We start from the raw sequence: 16,998 nt of genomic DNA on the forward strand, positions 1-16,998 counted from the left end.
TGTTAAGAAAACTGCACAGACTTGTCCAAGCACTTGTCAGGGTCAAAAATTAACTTGAAGGCATGCGCGCGCGCGCGCGCACACACACACACTCACTCACTCTCAAACAAAAAAACCACATACAAACATACAAAACCACACACACACGTTTCTGTTTATTCCTTGTTAGGAATTCCTTGTTTATTCCTTGTTAGGAATAAACATTGGAAGACATTGGAAAACAATATAAATACTATATTTACATAGTAAGTGATAATACTAGAACCACTTACCTGCAAATTTTACTGAATTATTATAGAAATAAAAGTACAGTATTCTGTTCATGACCACTAGGTGTCCCTAGTGTTTGTTTGAACTTTTGCTTAGAAAATGTTGCAACTTTCACAGTAGTAGTATCCTCTTTCCTCAAACTTCCTCTAATACCTTTGGACCCGGAAGTTCTGGCGAGTGCTAAATCTTTCAGTGATCCGTTTGCATGCCTCTTGCAAGTTAGCCTGTTCTCGAAACTTCACCATTTTGATTAATTAAGGCAATAACTTGGTAAGTTTTACAGAGACCTCATTTGTTTGTTTTTTTCCCTCAGCTGCTCCAAAGCTTCAAAGATTTGATTTGATTCAAATCCAAAGCTTCAAAGATTTGATTGATTCAAAGATTTGATTCAAAGAGTAAATCAAAATATTCACTCTTGACAGTGGTTCACTGCATATATTGTGGTTGCATTGAGAAAAATTATCGTTTTATTTGTCTAGTTTACTTTATTTTGGACTCCCTATTACACTGCACTTTACATAGGAAAACCACAAGAAAAAACCCAGGCAGGTATGGCTAATTTAAAAAGTTACTGTCTGATGAAAAGTGATTTGGTTCTTGAATCTTTCCATATTACTTTCTTAAAAGACATTTAAAAAGATCCTAGCCGCTTGCAACAAAACCCAAAATGTCTGTGGGAATCCTGTCCCACTAACTGCAAGTTTCAGGCAAACATCTTTATTTCTAATTATTTATTACTTGTTTAACCCAGTTTTGAGATTGCCTGATTCCTCAGTGACTCTGAACAGCTTACAGATAAGAGGAAAATACAAATAAAAGGAAGGTACAGATAAGAGGGAAAATACTGTATGTTAAAGGAGAACATGGATGACCAGAAGAGCTAAAGGAAGCTAAATGTAAAAGTCCCATCCTGAGATTGCTTATATGAAGATTTATTTGCCCAGCTGGGAGATGGACATTTCTTGTAGTTCTGTCATTTTGGGAGGCTTTACGGAAATATAACAGGTTAATAAAATATATATTATAGTATTGGAAAAAATTACATCCCTTAAATATTTTTTATCTTAATTACATCCCGTTGTTTATAGCATCAGTGTCTATTCTGACCAGTAAAGCATTTACCTGTGACAAGAATCCTGTAGTTGTTCAGTCTATAGACAATACACATAACACAACTCACAATCCAATCATTAGCAGTGCATCCAGGAGTCCTATTCTTCACTTATTTTCTCCATCCAGGTTTCTTGTATTCTACAAACAGAAAAGTATTAGCAAAGCTGTGTGATACTTCTTGCTTATTGCTCACTGGCTAGTCAGGCAAAAGTGGTTGTGTCTTGGACATTGCAGCCAGACAGTTGTAAGGGCATGTTTTATGTCAGTTTTGTGTCAGAGTGCCTTGTTGTTGGTTGCTCTGGCATCCATCTTGTTTCATTCACGGGCTCAAATCTGAGCACTTTACTTCACACTTGACTGGATTTTCAGAATTACATAACAGCTCAGCAGGTAAGAACAGATTTGAATTAAATCCTCCTCCTATATTAAGTAGGTCAGTAGTTCACATGACATGCAATGTATTAATTATCTACAGCAGACCCAGCTCTATTTTTATAGCAATTTTAAAAATAGAATTACAGAGGAAACTATATACAAAACATTTTTTGAAAACCAGAAACATACATAGTTCTAACAATTTAATTACTAGTTATAATATCAAACAGATAAAAGAATAAAAAAATGTAAGTATCAGATCAGCAGGGTGGGTGGGGGGAAGACTCTTAAGAATGAACATACCAAACCAGTTAAGTATATCATGTATACATTTAATAACAAAAATTAATCTATTCTTGCAATGTATTATAAAATCAATGCCAAAGGGAATCATATTGAATCTTTTTTCTGCCTGCTCTTAAAATTTTGCTACATTTTCTCCTTGTTTGATACTCATGTCTTCAGGCTTTCTAGGAGATCCCAAAGTGATGGCTGCCATACAGGTGACAGAGGAAACCATCATAGTGGGTGGGCAGACTCTGTTCTCCCGCCAGGCTAAACCTACACAACAGTCTCCTCGCCTTTCCCTCCTGCTGCTCCATGGCATTCGTTTTTCATCAGAGACGTGGCTCAACCTGCAGACTTTGTCTAAGTTGGCAGAAGCTGGATATCATGCTGTAGCTATTGATCTGCCAGGTGGGCTTGACTCTCAGTGGACACTGGAGATTTGGGCAAAAGAAAGATAGGTGTATACAATTTGCTATTTAAGAAGACTGTCACTTTTGCTTCTGGCTCACCAGAAGCAAAAATAAGGCAGAATATATAAAATCTGATTCCAACAAATTGTGATTAAAACGAGGCTTTGGTATTATGTGATACAATACCAAAGTAAAATAATTATTCTTTCTCAGACTAATTATTGTGTTAACATGATAAATTATGCTTTTTATGCTTATTTTTTAAATAAATACACACACACACATATTTATGTATATATATAAACAATTGCCATAAAACATGCACACTGATTCTAAAATGTAATTTAGCTCAGTTCAAACTTCAATCCAACAAATGGATTGTTTTAGCCTAACTCTGGTCTAACTGTCGTGGTATTCAACTTCGTAACTTCATTTCCATCTTTACGGTGGTCTTCTATTATAAAATGGGCAAACAAAGTATAGTATGTAAGAAAACATATAAAAGCTGTTCCTTGACAAGAGATGTGTCAACCATGTTATATGGTTTTCTGGGTTCAAGGGAAGACATAGATTTTTTTTCCCAGTGCTTTTTTTGTATGCAAGGGATATTTGCAATAAAATGCATCTGTTAATAGTTTTTTTGTCCAGAGATAAAATGTGCTGGTTGTGACTCTTCCTGGATACTCCAGTTCATTCCCTTTTTCTATCTGCAGTCAGTAGCTTATACACACAATAAGCATCCTCATTTCTTGGTGTACTAATTTTGGGTGTCCTCTTATGGGGTTTTTTTCCTTAACATTTTTTAAAATTGTGAAATCAGGGACTACCTTCCTTTTATGCTATATTGGTTATCTTATAATAAATATTTAAAGATTGTATAAATATGTGGGAACGTAGATTTATCGGTAATAACAGTTTGCAATAGTGGTGAATATCTGTAGCTTGGGTGTAGGATGAGGTTGATAGTAAAAACAGTAATTGGGACCAGCAACTTGGCTGATGCACAACATAGTCGCTTAAGCCCAAATCAAGTGATTGTGATGGGTTTACCACTTTATTTTGCCTTTGGTTTTTAAGCAAACTGATGGGCACTTAAGTAAAAAATAATGCCACTTAAAATTTTATTTCTGCACTCTCTATTAATTACTTGTCACAAGTATGAATGGTGATCATATAACTGTAGGATACTGAGACAGTTGTAAATGCAAGGATTGGTTGCAAAGTTATTTTTTTAGTGCTGTCATAACTTCAGATGGTTGCTGCATAAGGCAATCAGTAAGCAAGGACCACAACTCCACAAGCAATGACAATTGGTAAAGGTATAATATATAGAAGGACTAAATTGTCTTCTCTTCTGCCTTGGAAAATCTAGTGAGCCAATCCACATAGAAACAAAGCATAGTCCTTGTATCTTTCAGTGCAGGGACACATACCTTCACAAAGCCAAGACTTGCAATATGATGGTGTAGTGCAATATAACCAGAGGGTTCTGGAACAGGATTTTGGAGGTGCTTCCCATCTGAGTCTACCTAGCCAAAGTTCTCTCTCCTACTGAAAATAGAATTAAAATAGATTTTTTATTGGCCAAGTGTGATTGGACACACAAGGAATTTGTCTTGGTGCATATGCTCTGAGTGTACATAAAAGAAAAGATACCTTCATCAAGGTACAACACTTACAACACTTAATGATAGTCATAGGCTACAAATTTAACACTTAATAATACAACACTTAATGATAGTCATAGGGTCTTACTGAACATCTTACTGAATGATTTATCATAATTTTGATGGTATACTATTGGGGGCTTCAAGTGTCACGCAGGCCATGAATCCCATCTACCCCATTTATAATTTAAGTGCTTATATGTGGCTCAATGCTCAAACAACCCTTTCGAGAATTCCTAGCCAAAAGGACAGTAGTCTCTTTGAGCTGGGAATGCTAGGAATTGTAGTTACCGTCCAACTGAGGATGCTTGATGGAGAGGGATACATATACAGAATATGTGTGATGCAGGGTGTCTTTGTTTCTTATGATCCAGGATTTGGTCGCTCTAAAGATGCTGTTGCTCCAGCTCCTGTTGGAGAGCCAGCACCAGGGAGTTTCTTGAAGGATGTCTTGGAGGCCCTGAAATTCGACCAAGCAGTTGTGATCAGTCCATCTCTCAGTGGCATGTATTCACTCCCATTCCTTTTTCAGCACAATCACCTTCTGAAGGCCTACATCCCAGTGGCTCCCATCTGCACAGAGAAGTTCCCTCCCACCCAATATGCCAGTGTCAAGGTATGTTTGTCTACAGAAGAATGGAATTCTGGAGCAGGTCTTTGTTGGTACAAGACATAATTAGAAGGGCTGAGTTATCTCAGCTATGCAACTGGCATTTCACAACTATGTGAGGAAAATGTGGATGGAAGTGGATTTATTGTAAACCTTGCAGGAGTTCATCAGCTGTCCATTAGGGGGCAATGCACACTGCCTTACCCTCAAATACAATACTAATATGGTAAAACAGACCTATATTCAATCCCAGGAATATTTATAGCTTTGTGAAGATATATCAAGAAAATGGGCAATACCATTCTAAAAGAATACTCAGATTCTTTTAGGGAATTCTCTCTGGGTTCAGTTTCATTTTATGGATGTTTTATTGCATTAGCTGAAAAAGTTCCACATTCGCATCAACAGTAAGAATCTGGTACACTTCAAATGAACTGTAGTTTTGAATGTAGAAGAATTACAACAATCACTGCGATAAATTTCTGTGAACGTTCTCTAACCTTTATCATGCCTCTTGTGAGCGTACAGCATTTAATTTGACCCCTATCCAGATTGCTCCCTTTTTGGGATTTTAGCCTTTTCTAATATTAACCTCTAGCATGTACCTTTGCCCTTGTAAATATGTTCTGCACATTTTTTTAGCTAGAGTGATGGTGGGTTTTTGATAATAATGGGAATTCCCTGTAGTCCTGCTGAAAATATCTGCTGCAGTTACTCTGTTTTGCAAATGTAGGTTTGTTTTTTGCTGAAGATTTGCATTTCTATCACCACCAGGAACGGATCATCCTCTTGCTAATACTGATTGGATGTATTTATAGCCTGAAAACTGGGCTAAGAGCATGCCATTATAAAACTCAGAGAGCAAGTACAAATTAGCTACATGGTTAATGTAGCCACATAAATTGAACAGCAATACGGGAAGTATTTTTTTTTCCTGGAAGAGAGCATCTCTGTCTCAATTTTTCATCTGAACTAATTTTTCATTATTAGGATCTAAGACAGGCAAGAATGTTCATTGGTTGATTGAACCAGGCTTGATTTTTTCTCTCTGTCCTGCATACAGACACCAGCTCTCATTGTATACGGGGATCAAGATGTCCAACTGGGTGAAGTGAGTCTGAACAACTTGAAGAATTTACCTAATCACAAGATAATGATGATGAAAGGGGCAGGCCATGCCTGTTATCTTGACAAGCCAGATGAGTGGCACCAGAGGCTGCTGGATTTCCTGAAGAACATAGAGTAAACAGCAAATCAGCCAGCACTGGCCTAGCCAACCCATAATCAATGAGGACCTAACCAGTTCTTCTAGCATACACATATGTAAGGAGCTGGAATTTCTTTCTGCAGTTCTGTTAGTAACCTGAGTGGGACCCAGGTTGTTTATGGACTGTCTAACCATGATAGACATAAAACTATCAGAAAGTGTTACATCCAGAATACATTCATATATTCATGAGTCATTAATTGCATAATTAAGATGACAAAGTACAATTTTTCTTGCTTGGGTTATGAGATATTTGAAGTCAAATTTGCATAAAATAATCATTCATAGAAATGTATTAGAATCTGTGCATAGATATATTAGGAGTATCACGAGCTCTACTGCCTCAGTATCATGAGCTCTACTGCCAAGATTTTAATCATGAACAATTTTTTTCTCAAAGCTGATTGAGTACTGGCTGAGATAGATGTAATAAAGGTAAGACAATGGCTGGGTTTAAGTATCTTATAAACATATGATTGAATTTTTTTTTGACTTAGCACACCAAGAATTTATCCATTATAACATATCATCATGTATGACACTGGAGTGGTGATTAAAATTAAAATCCTGGTTTGTTAGCATCAGACAAAGTTGCTATGGCTGATTTATTATATGAAAACCAAAATGTATATTTTTCTAACCCATAGATTCTTCTATAAGCTAATTTTCATTGAGCGCTATTATGTCTTTCTTCTTTGTTAGCAGGACACTTTTTGTTTTGATGACTGGACATAGCGTTCTCCAATTTGATGGACTACATGAATGTTGGGTTTTAATTTCCATAATTCTCAGCAGGCTTGGAAACCATGCATGGGAATTGTGCTAGTCAGAATGTATGTGAGTTGGTGTCCATTACATTTGGACATCAAGTAGTAGGTTTGAAGAAAGCTGTACTGCAATTTATGCTATTTGACCCACACATATTTTTGCATCTGGATTAGCCTCTCTGGGATGGAAGAACTGCATACAGTTTTCTGTTACCAGAGCCCATAATGGCACTAGAGACTTTGTGAAGAGCACTTGTATTGGGGTGGAATGTATGTTGGCACCATCCTCTGAATTTAATGAATGTTATATGGGAGATAAATTCTTACTTTCTCCTGCTGTTTTTCAAAGAATATTGACAAGGTCTATACATATGTTACATGACACCTCCACTCTTGGAAGCCTAATTTCTTCAAGAATGTGCAAGTATTCTTGGTGATAAACTTGTCTTCCACAGATAGTGTGTTCATTTTCTTGGGCAGATATTTTTAAAGGTTTTTTTAAAAAAAGGTTAGGGGGCTATTTAATTAGAGCTGTGCTTGACCATAGCTGTAGAACTACCAGGATTCCCTAGATAGCACCTGCATAGTCACTATAAGGAGAAACTGATCACACTTTTTGAACAAGAGAGTGTGAGCATCCTGTTGCACTTTCATACTTGTTCCTTTGCTCTTGAAATATAATCAAAGGGGATGTAAATTTCTGAGAATAAGATTGGAGCTTGGAAAATTAATAACAGTAGTTGTACAGGTGCTGCCTAGATTTCAGGTGAGTTTCTGCTGTACCAGTTTTGATGATCAAAATGGATTCATTTGTAATTAAATAAATCTGATTTATATCTATTTTATAGTTATTCTTTTTGAAAAGAAATCTAAATACACTGTACTTCTGTAAATTATATTTGAAGTAGATTTACAACAAAGGTGTGAAAAACTGGTAAATAATATTTGGTCTGTTCTATAATTGGTTTTAGTATTACTTGATAGCCATACTATTTTACTTTTTTCAAAACTAAATTAAATATGATTTATAAGAGTATAAATCAAAGATGGATTCCACATATGTTAACAGAGATCAACATCATAAATAAAAGTTTAATCCATCATTTGGACAAAATATTCTGGAAAGTAGCATTGCCTTCTTAAAAGATCAGAAAAGTAGCAGTAGCCATGCTACTAAATTCAAGACATGATAGTCCAATTGTAAGCGAAAGAGGCGCTTAGCCTAAGAAGCTGAGCATCTGCCAAATCTTAACTAGATGATCTTCAAAATTGAAATTAGTCTCAGACGGTATAGATCTAAAATTCTAGAAAGGGACAAGAACGCTTTCTATTGGGGGAGGGTATTTGTGGTATAACAAGTGAGGATAATTAGAAAACTGAGAAGTCCCTGTTTTACTCTATCACAGGGCTTTTGTCAGGTCAAAACTTCAGCAGAACAATAGGGAATCATACTGTAAAAGAGACAATGAATCTGTAGCCCTCTTGATCTGATTGGTTTATACTTTTCATATTCCTCAATCACTTGTACGAAGGGCTAATGGGAGCTGAACATTTGGAGTGCCATCGGGAACAGATGGATCTGTCTTATACAATATCAAATTATCTAACCAGGATTTGGATCTTCTCTGTGTAGAACAAAAATATAGAACATAATATTTGGGATTAAAAAGCCACAACTGCCTTTTGAGTGTTATGTGGGTACTGAATGCAAAATGTAGATGCTTTTGGGGCAAAAAACCCCTTGCATTTCTTTTAAATTTGATTAAAATCAAATTAAATCTGTTAGCGTAAGTACTCCTGATGTAACAAACAACATTTACCTTTATTTACCAAATTATAACCTAGTGACAATTTGGGGATGGACTTCAGGAATCACCTGCAAGACTTTTTAAACAAACACCCAACCTCAGACTCTGCATCAGTGAGATAGGCCATGTGCCCTGCCTAAGTTGAGGCTAACATCCCTCCACTGTCCTTTCCCTCACTGCATACACAGTCCAGCTTAGTACAACATGAAAGAAAATGCCAGCTCAGCCATAGTATAAAACCACAAGTAGATTCCTTTAAACTCCTAGGGGATTATTACATTAGTAACCAAGGTGAACAGATGGGAAACAGGTTAAAGATGGCTATTCCAGAGCCACCTGGCCTAGTTCCTTTGTGTTTGTTTTCCCCAGATGGACTGTGGACAGATGGAGCCAGCGGTAAGAAGTGGAGAAGGCTGTAATTGTCACACTGAGCTCTGAGTAGCTGAAGGCCGGCCGGGATGGCTGTCAAGTATCCAACTTTATCCTTTCAGGCAGAGGATTTGTTGGCAGAGGGTGGGCCAGGCCTGATGGGTCTTTAGTCCACAGCCAGAGACATCCCTTGAAATCTAGGATCTAAAGCCCGGGGATTGACTGCACCTCAAAGTGCACTGGCATTTCTAAGAAGCTGAGACCTTTAATGCTGAAATGTTGTGGTATGAAAACACATCAAAGCTACTGGAATGTGGAGTGGACTCATATGCAGAGGCGTTGGTGTAAAACAAGTAACTGATGGAAAAGGATTCAAGTCCTACAAGACCAACCACAGCTATATTGGCCAAAAATATAATCTGCCATAGTAGCAAGTTAATGAATCTTCAAGGCAAAAGATGCCAGGGCTTCTGATTTCTGGCCCTCCACATGTGACTAACTATCTTTCCAGCCAGCTGCCATAACTAAACTAAAATGAGACCAATAGTGAGAGATGCTGATAGGTGTAATTCAGCAATATCTAGAGGGCCAATTTCATTCATTTTATTCAAAGCATTCCATAAGACTTAAGACAATTTCAAACCCCCTTCTAGGTGTCTACTGAAGTTACAGCTTCCAGAATCTCAGCACACATCCCTAAGAACTATTTAGAAAATTAATATGGCTAGAAAATAGCCATACAAATTACTATTCATCTGTAGCGAATAAAGTATCTCTGTGACAAGGCAAGCTAGTTTTTACAACGGGAGAAACATGTTTTACTTCTTGTACTCCTAGTTCCAGCCCTTTGAACAAGCTCTTTTATGCTTAAAACAATATGTGATCATTTTATTTCATGGTAATTCAGTGTAACTTATTGTCCTGCCACCCAGTCTTTGATCTTGCATTTGATTCTAATGCAGTAATGCAGATATTTTTGTATTTCTTACAGATTACATATTTCTTATGTATTTCTTTCTGTATTGTTATTTTGTAACAAAGTATGAGAATATGAACAAACCTTAACCATTTTCATATTTGCAGGTATGTAAACATGGATTTTAGTAGTTGCTAAAAAGTATGGTTTACTGGCTGGATGAAAATGTGGCTATTTTTACTTTAGCATTTGAAAGAAGGAACTCGCTATAGAAAATCCAGTTAGGCTTTCATTCATGTCCTAACATGGTCCTGAGGCTGTCATAAGAAGCACTGGGTTATTTCCATATAAATATAAAAAACACTAACAAGTCCACAAAGCAGCGGTCACCAACTGGTGGTCCGTGGACCATTGGTGGTCCGTGAGAAAATTTTGGTGGTCCCCAGAAAAATTATTTGCATTTTTTATTTTGCACTAAATCAGGGGTCCTCAAACTATGGCCATTGGACTGAATACATGCAATGAACGCTTGTGTTGCTGCAGTCTCCCCCTTCAGGGTCTTTTTGTGTGGGTTGGGGTCTGCTTCAGCCTCCTGGTGTGGGGCTTTGGGTGAAGGCTGGAGGAAAGTGCTGCTGGTGGTGAAGAGCCAGAGGGCCTTGTTCTAGTGGGACTGCATCATGGCCTGGAACTGGCTGACCATCTCAGCCCGCTGAGCCTCCAGGCACCGGTACCTGGCCTTGCACTCCTGCAGGTCTTTCCTCTGCTTGGAAAGCCTATGCTCCTAGTCCTCAGTGAGGTGCTTCTGCTGAGCCTCCTTCTCGGTCAGATCCAATTTGAACGGAGCCAGCTGTTTTGCCAACTCTTTCTCATGGTAGCTGCTTACCTCCAACAACTGCTTCCTGTTTAGACCCTAAGGAGCCCGGTCAGGCAGGGAAGGAGTGGGTAGGAGGGGAGGGGTGAGTAGAGGCCAGTGAGGTGCCCCTCGATGTGAGTGACATCAGGTTGGTCATGGCCACCCAGTCACATGACTACCTAGCCACACCCACCCAGCTGGTCATTAAGCATATTAGTGATCCACGGGATTTAAAATTATGAATTTAGTGGTCCCTGAGGTCCGAAAGGTTGGGGACTCCTGCTACAAAGAATAATTACTTCCATCAGTAATCTTTGCTCCAGGAAAAGCACGTTGCCTGGTCTCCCCTCTTTTTTTCATGGTGGTGGGCCCTTACCTACTGAGAAAGGTTGACATCATCTAACAACAGGACTTGACTGTCCCCTCTCTGCAAGTTAACTCTCCAATCTGCCTCTGTTCATGGGCACCTACATGCATATGCAGACACATAGACACAGCATCTCATTTCCAACTTCTAGATAGAACCACTGACTTTCTACCTCTTTTTTAGTTTAAGAACTAGTCTGATTATACTGCTGGTGGTCCACTAAGGAAGTTCACAGACAAAAAATCTTCCCACTCCTGTGACTCTAAGTAAACATTTTCCCCACTCACTTCTCTTTCAAGAAATCTTCTGCTATCCAGGGTGTAAGCTACTCCTGAATGCTAAAGTCCTACTTACACAAGATTTGGTGCCACAACAGGTGCTTGGCAATGAACCCTTACTGTATTCATGAAGCAGACGGATAACAATGGCAGTTCCTTCCCCCCTCCACCTTTACAGCAGTTGTTGTTTAGTGCATACACAATTTCTTATGTACTCAGTTGAATCCAGTTCTTCTGTTTGGATAGTTGGTAGCAGCTCACATTACTGTGTAGCTTTTCTCACATCCCACACGAGCGTCACATATCACTGCCAAGGCTGCGCTGATGACTGCTCACTGGTGTAAGCTGCATTCTTCATTGTGTGCTTCAGATTTCTGTGCAGATTTAATTGTGAGTGAATGGGGTGAACTCTATGTGTTCAGAAAACAAGGATGGTGTCATGGAAGTATAAGCCAAAACAACAGATGGGTTTTTGTTCACTCATTACAAAATCTGGGTTGAGAAGGAATTTTAGTTCAGGAGAGATCAATAATTAGGACTTTTGGGCAAGAAATTGTGCAATGTAGCTGATGGCTTCAGCAAATGAGAGCCAGAATGAAAAGCCAACTCTTTGGAATTCCTCTCCACACAAGGAGAGGATGAAGATCATCCCCAAGCGCTCTAGAGCAGGGGTCTCCAACCTTGGCAACTTTAAACCTGGCGGACTTCAACTCCCAGAATTCCCCAGCCAGCTTTGCTTTCATTATACATTATATACAAAATGTTCTAAGCCAGTAAACGCTAACCTAGGTTAGTGGTAATCAAGTTTCATTTGCTGTTTTTTTTTTAACTCGCTGGTTAACAACATTATGTAAACCCCTATATATTTTACATAACCATTCCTAAAATAATTAAATATATACTGCATATAAAAAGTACCCCATTTTTTTTAAAAAAAGTGTTGATTCTTACATCTAAAAGTAGGTTTTTATACACGGTTTTACCAAAACATATAATACGAGTAAGAATTCAATATAACTTACACAGGTTACTCAGTTATAGTAATACAGTTACTGTAAACTAGACGGCAACACAGTATACGTCTTTCAAAACACCTTGAAGCCCAGCTCCACCTGGAGCAGGATAGAAGCAGACCTAAAGAAACCTCTTTTCCACTGTATTATAGTGATAGTGTCCCAGAAGGCAGAAATGAATTTTTTCATGTAGATATGGCTTGTTCTCAGAATAGAATAGAATAGAATTTTTATTGGCCAAGTGTGACTGGACACACAAGGAATTTGTCTTGGTGCATATGCTCTCAGTGTACATAAAAGAAAAGATACGTTCATCAAGGTACAACATTTACAACACAATTGATGGTCAATCTATCAATATAAATCATAAGGATTGCCAGCAACAAGTTATAGTCATATAGTCATAAATGGAAAGAGATTGGTGATGGGAACTATGAGAAGATTAATAGTAGTGCAGATTCAGTAAATAGTTTGACAGTGTTGATGGAATTATTTGTTTAGCAGAGTGATGGAAAAAACTGTTCTTGTGTCTAGTTGTTCTGGTGTGCAGTGCTCTATAGCGTCGTTTTGAGGGTAGTAGTTAAAGTTCTCTCAGGAGAACTTTAATGGTCCTTAATAGAAAAAAATGGATCGTATATTTATTTGAATGTAGAAGCTTGCAGTTCCTTATAAATAAAGCATAGAATGCTAGAAAATCAACTTCTTGTTTCAAGAACCTGGTCCTGCATACTTGGCATTGTCCATGGTACACAAAAAAGAAGAGTAATACTGCCTTTGTAATGCTTTTGATACACAAAAGAGAAGAGTAATACCCCAGAGGGGTGATGCTGTCTTTCTAGCTGAGACTACACTTGCATCTATACCATCTGCATTAGCTCCTCTTTCCCATATTGCTAGGTATAACAATGGATCCATCTCTTCTCAGAGAAACCAGCATATAACAGTCTCTTAGCTCTTACTATTTTATAGGGCTGAATGTTTTTACCTGCATGTTCCCTCCATCCCTGCTGCAAAAAATATGCCTTTATGGCAACAGTGGGCAATTTAAAAGATCTGTTGGCAGTCATCTGCTGGCAGTAATACTGCTGCCAACAAATAATTAACATGCATGTGTGAACTGATTGCTCTACTCGCCTTTCTTTCTGCGAAGCCTACTAAAATAGATAGGCGCATTTAAACAGCAATTGCATTATGAGACAATGCTAAGCATCCAAGTTCCCTTCATTACTTCCCTTGCAAATTGTCAGTCCTTCGCTTGCATTTTGCTAGTCTGGTGCAAACAGCTGGCTATGTTACAGAACCTACTGCACTGACTGAACAATTATACATTTAGGCATGGAAGGTACTCTGTGACAACAGCAGGGTCCGGTCATCAGAACATATTGTAAGGTAATAAGAAAACCATTGACATATTATGAAAGTAACAATGAAATTGGGAAGTTTCTTAAAATAAGAGCAAGTAATTTGCTTAATTTCACTGCAGAAAAAAAGGGTGGGGGGGAAGAGACACTTGGCTTTAATACTTTGGGAAAAATGACACATTTATTTCTCTTATGATCAAAGTGATAAAGAGGAACCCTTTTCTCCTGGAAGTGATGGGCTCCCATTCACTGCATATTTTGAATCAGAAGCTGGGCAAAACTTAGGGGAAGTTTTAATTCTGATTCTTGCCTCGAACGGGGGTCTCAGTTACCTAACTTTGATTCCAGGAATCTTTCTTTCATGACTGCTGTAGAAAATAAGTGACCTAAAGACTATAAAGGACTGCAGCTCCATGGCAAAGCTCATGTGGTATCAGCGGAGGGTGCCATATTCAAAGCCTAATGCCCAGATCAGGTAACAAATGATGGAGGGGAGACCCTCGGGAGTTGCCGGCCGCTGGAGAGAGAAACAGCTTGATCTACTGCACATACAAGGGGGCAAAATCGACAGCTGAATGATAGACAACATGTGAATTTCCTTTTCAGGACACATTTTCTGTAAATGTATTATATATTTCATCAACAATCCACCCTCTTTTTTTTATTTCTTTCAGCTGTAAGCAGCTTCTGCTAGATGACAGAATTTATTTTCAGGCACTTTTTTTCAGCCAGGGGAGGTAAGGAGTGATCATGTGTCAGAATGCTTATATAGCATCTCTAAAGCGCTAGGTAGTCTCTGGTGGGTTCTTGCAATCCAACATCTCACATTTCCATTTAGCACCACTTTTTTTCCATTTTGCTTTTTATTAGGCACGAAAGCTTTTTTCTTTTCAGTCGAGCGCTATTGTTTAATTTAAGGCAGGGGTGGGGTGGGGTGTGGGAAGCAATCCTCAAATAGACAACACAATGCAAACCTATATTTTAGTTTGCACTTGAGGACTGAGACAGGAATTCAGTGTAGTGAATAAGGGGTTGTCATTGAAACAGTCCAGCAACAGTTCAGGGCATGGCTGTAAGACTGCTAACTCTGAGTGGGCAATAAAAGCACCCTGCTTTGTCACCCTCGTGGGCTCCTAGTGTATTTCTGAGTTAACCATTAAGGTTCTTTCTCAAAGCTCAAGATCAGGGTTTACTCAACGTGTGCTTTTCAAGTGAAGGAGGCTGTGCAGTAAGAGAAAGAGCCTATTCAGTGGTGGCCTCCAGCTGTAGAACAATCTACCCAAAGAAGATCCATTTTGGTTCATTTTGGCACTAGACCAAAAAAAAAACTTTTGAAAGCCCTCCTAATCCGTGCTAACATCAAAAATACCTCTGCAACTGTTCTAAACATTTCTTGTTTTTATTATTATTGATTATATTTTTTAAAAAAACATCCTTCTGTTCAGCCCTCCTATAAATAGCCAGAAGCATAGCCAGGGCACAGTTTTTAAAGGCAACCTATAGCTTTCCTCTGGACTGCTAGGAACACACTGTTCAAAGGACATAGTTTGTGCTAATCGTGCTGATATTTTCTCTGATGTAAGACTGCAATGGTCCTGAGGGTGTAAGAACAGTTTTACCATCTTCCTGAATGTATTCTACAAAGACAGAAAGTATATTACAATAAAACGGCTACAATCGCCTCTCTCCAAATGCAAACCGAATAGCATTCTGGCTCCTTGAAAGGTATATAGGACTTACCGGTAATTCAGCAACCTCTCCCCAACTTAAAGCCTTACCCATCCACCTACCCACCCCGTTTTGGATTTAATCACAATAATTCCCACAAATATGTCTGGGACTTCATAAATCCAACCACACTGTGGGGGTGGGGGGAGTACTAGTTTAGCAGTGTGGTGGAAATCAGGTCGAACTGAGGACACACAACCAAGAGATATATTAGCAGAGAGGGTTCTTGATCTGGTTAAAAAAATGCATTAAATGCATTTAATGGTTGCAAAATGCATTAAATGCTAAAGACATCGTAATAAATGCAAAACTCACACATTTAAAGGATTCAACCTATCTTGCTTTAGGATAATCATTATCTGACTCACTTATCCTGCTGATATAATTGCACCGTATGCACAAATCCCCACAAAGACCCGGTAACCGCACCAGGGAACTAGCTTCAACTCCTCTCCCTCCAAACTCTTATTGCAGAATTACACGCGTTCTGTTTTGACAGACAGCAAGGAACCAAACCAAACCCATCTGGTTTCGTATAAACAAATTGAGGGGAAAACCAGCGAAAGTGGGAAGATCAAGTATTGCAGGCGCGAGGAGGGCCAGCCTTCGGCGACCTCCTGCTCTCGCTGGCTGCAAAGCAGGCAAGCGATGCCCGCTCGCTCACCAGTTTCCAGGAAAAGAATTCAAACTACAACAGGAAGGGCAATCTGCATTGCAAGCCGGGTGGGGGTGGGAGAGGGAGAGAGAGAAAAGGGGGGATAATGTCTCTGTCCTTGGCAGATGGTCTTACCCAGTGTGCATTGTTCCTTTAGTGTCTCCTTTATCCACTGTAATTGGATCCTGGAGGGAGCCAGCGAGCAAGGGAGGGACGGAGGGAGGCTGGGCGAGATCGCTGGGGGCGGAGGGGAGGCAAAATAGTCCCGAGGCTTTGGCCTGCGCCTCCCTCGCCTGTCAAGCGCTTGATTTCATTGTTCCAGGCTGATGTCACTCCCAGTTGTTACAGACGCTTCTTCGGGTAACAATGTGGGACTAGGAGGCACAAAGGTCCTTTCTGGAGATACCCCAAAGGTAAGAGGGAGAGAGAAGTAACTGCGTCGGAGTTGGGGATGCTAAAGGAGCCCGGGCGTCTTGGGGGAGCGAGCCCGGAGCAGCACGCGCACCCCAGGCACCATCTCCTCCAAAACCAACTTTAGCAGCCGCAGGAGTCGCTCGCTCCCTGCCGCCGCATGCAAAGCGCGCGGCCCCTCGGAAGGGCGCGCGGCTTGTCTCGGCCGGCGGGAATTCAAGGGAAGGGGAGGGGGAAAAAAAAGTTTGGCCTCCCGTCTGCCTGAGCCCCGTGTTTCCGTGCCAGTTTTGGACCGAAGTTGGAAGCTTTTCTTCAGGGAGCGGTCAGGACGGGGTCCGATGTTGCGGCACTGGAAGCTGGTGGACGAGTTGTCGGTGGCTGCTTTTCCCCCACGCGCACGCAGACCGCGACGCGCCATCCCACCTCGCGCTGTTATCCCTTTGGTCCTTGCGGGGTCCGGATCCACAGCGCC

At 39.7% G+C, this 16,998-nt stretch overlaps 2 protein-coding genes across 10 annotated transcripts in view; both read left to right on the plus strand.

The window, feature by feature from the left end:
- The first annotated feature begins 414 nt into the window (after nt 1–414).
- On the plus strand, nt 415–7,801 carry LOC131190202 (putative protein-lysine deacylase ABHD14B). Its single transcript, XM_058167328.1, has 4 exons — nt 415–540; nt 2,224–2,454; nt 4,498–4,739; nt 5,797–7,801. The coding sequence occupies exons 2-4, from the start codon at nt 2,247–2,249 to the stop codon at nt 5,977–5,979; spliced, it is 633 nt and encodes a 210-aa protein (XP_058023311.1). The 5' UTR covers nt 415–540; nt 2,224–2,246; the 3' UTR covers nt 5,980–7,801.
- Nucleotides 7,802–16,229: 8,428 nt separating this feature from the next.
- Nucleotides 16,230–16,998, plus strand: part of PCBP4 (poly(rC) binding protein 4) — a 59,218-nt gene continuing 58,449 nt past the window's right edge. For 2 of the 9 annotated variants that reach the window (XM_058167322.1, XM_058167321.1), the window contains exon 1: nt 16,235–16,528. The gene's annotated coding sequence lies outside the window, so the exon portion shown is untranslated. Of the gene's footprint in view, nt 16,529–16,998 lie in introns of all 9 variants that reach the window. The other 7 variants (XR_009153258.1, XM_058167319.1, XM_058167324.1 and 4 more) reach the window with 6 other exon arrangements.

Source organism: Ahaetulla prasina, chromosome 2, assembly GCF_028640845.1.
Source record: "Ahaetulla prasina isolate Xishuangbanna chromosome 2, ASM2864084v1, whole genome shotgun sequence".
Lineage (NCBI taxonomy): Eukaryota > Metazoa > Chordata > Lepidosauria > Squamata > Colubridae > Ahaetulla > Ahaetulla prasina.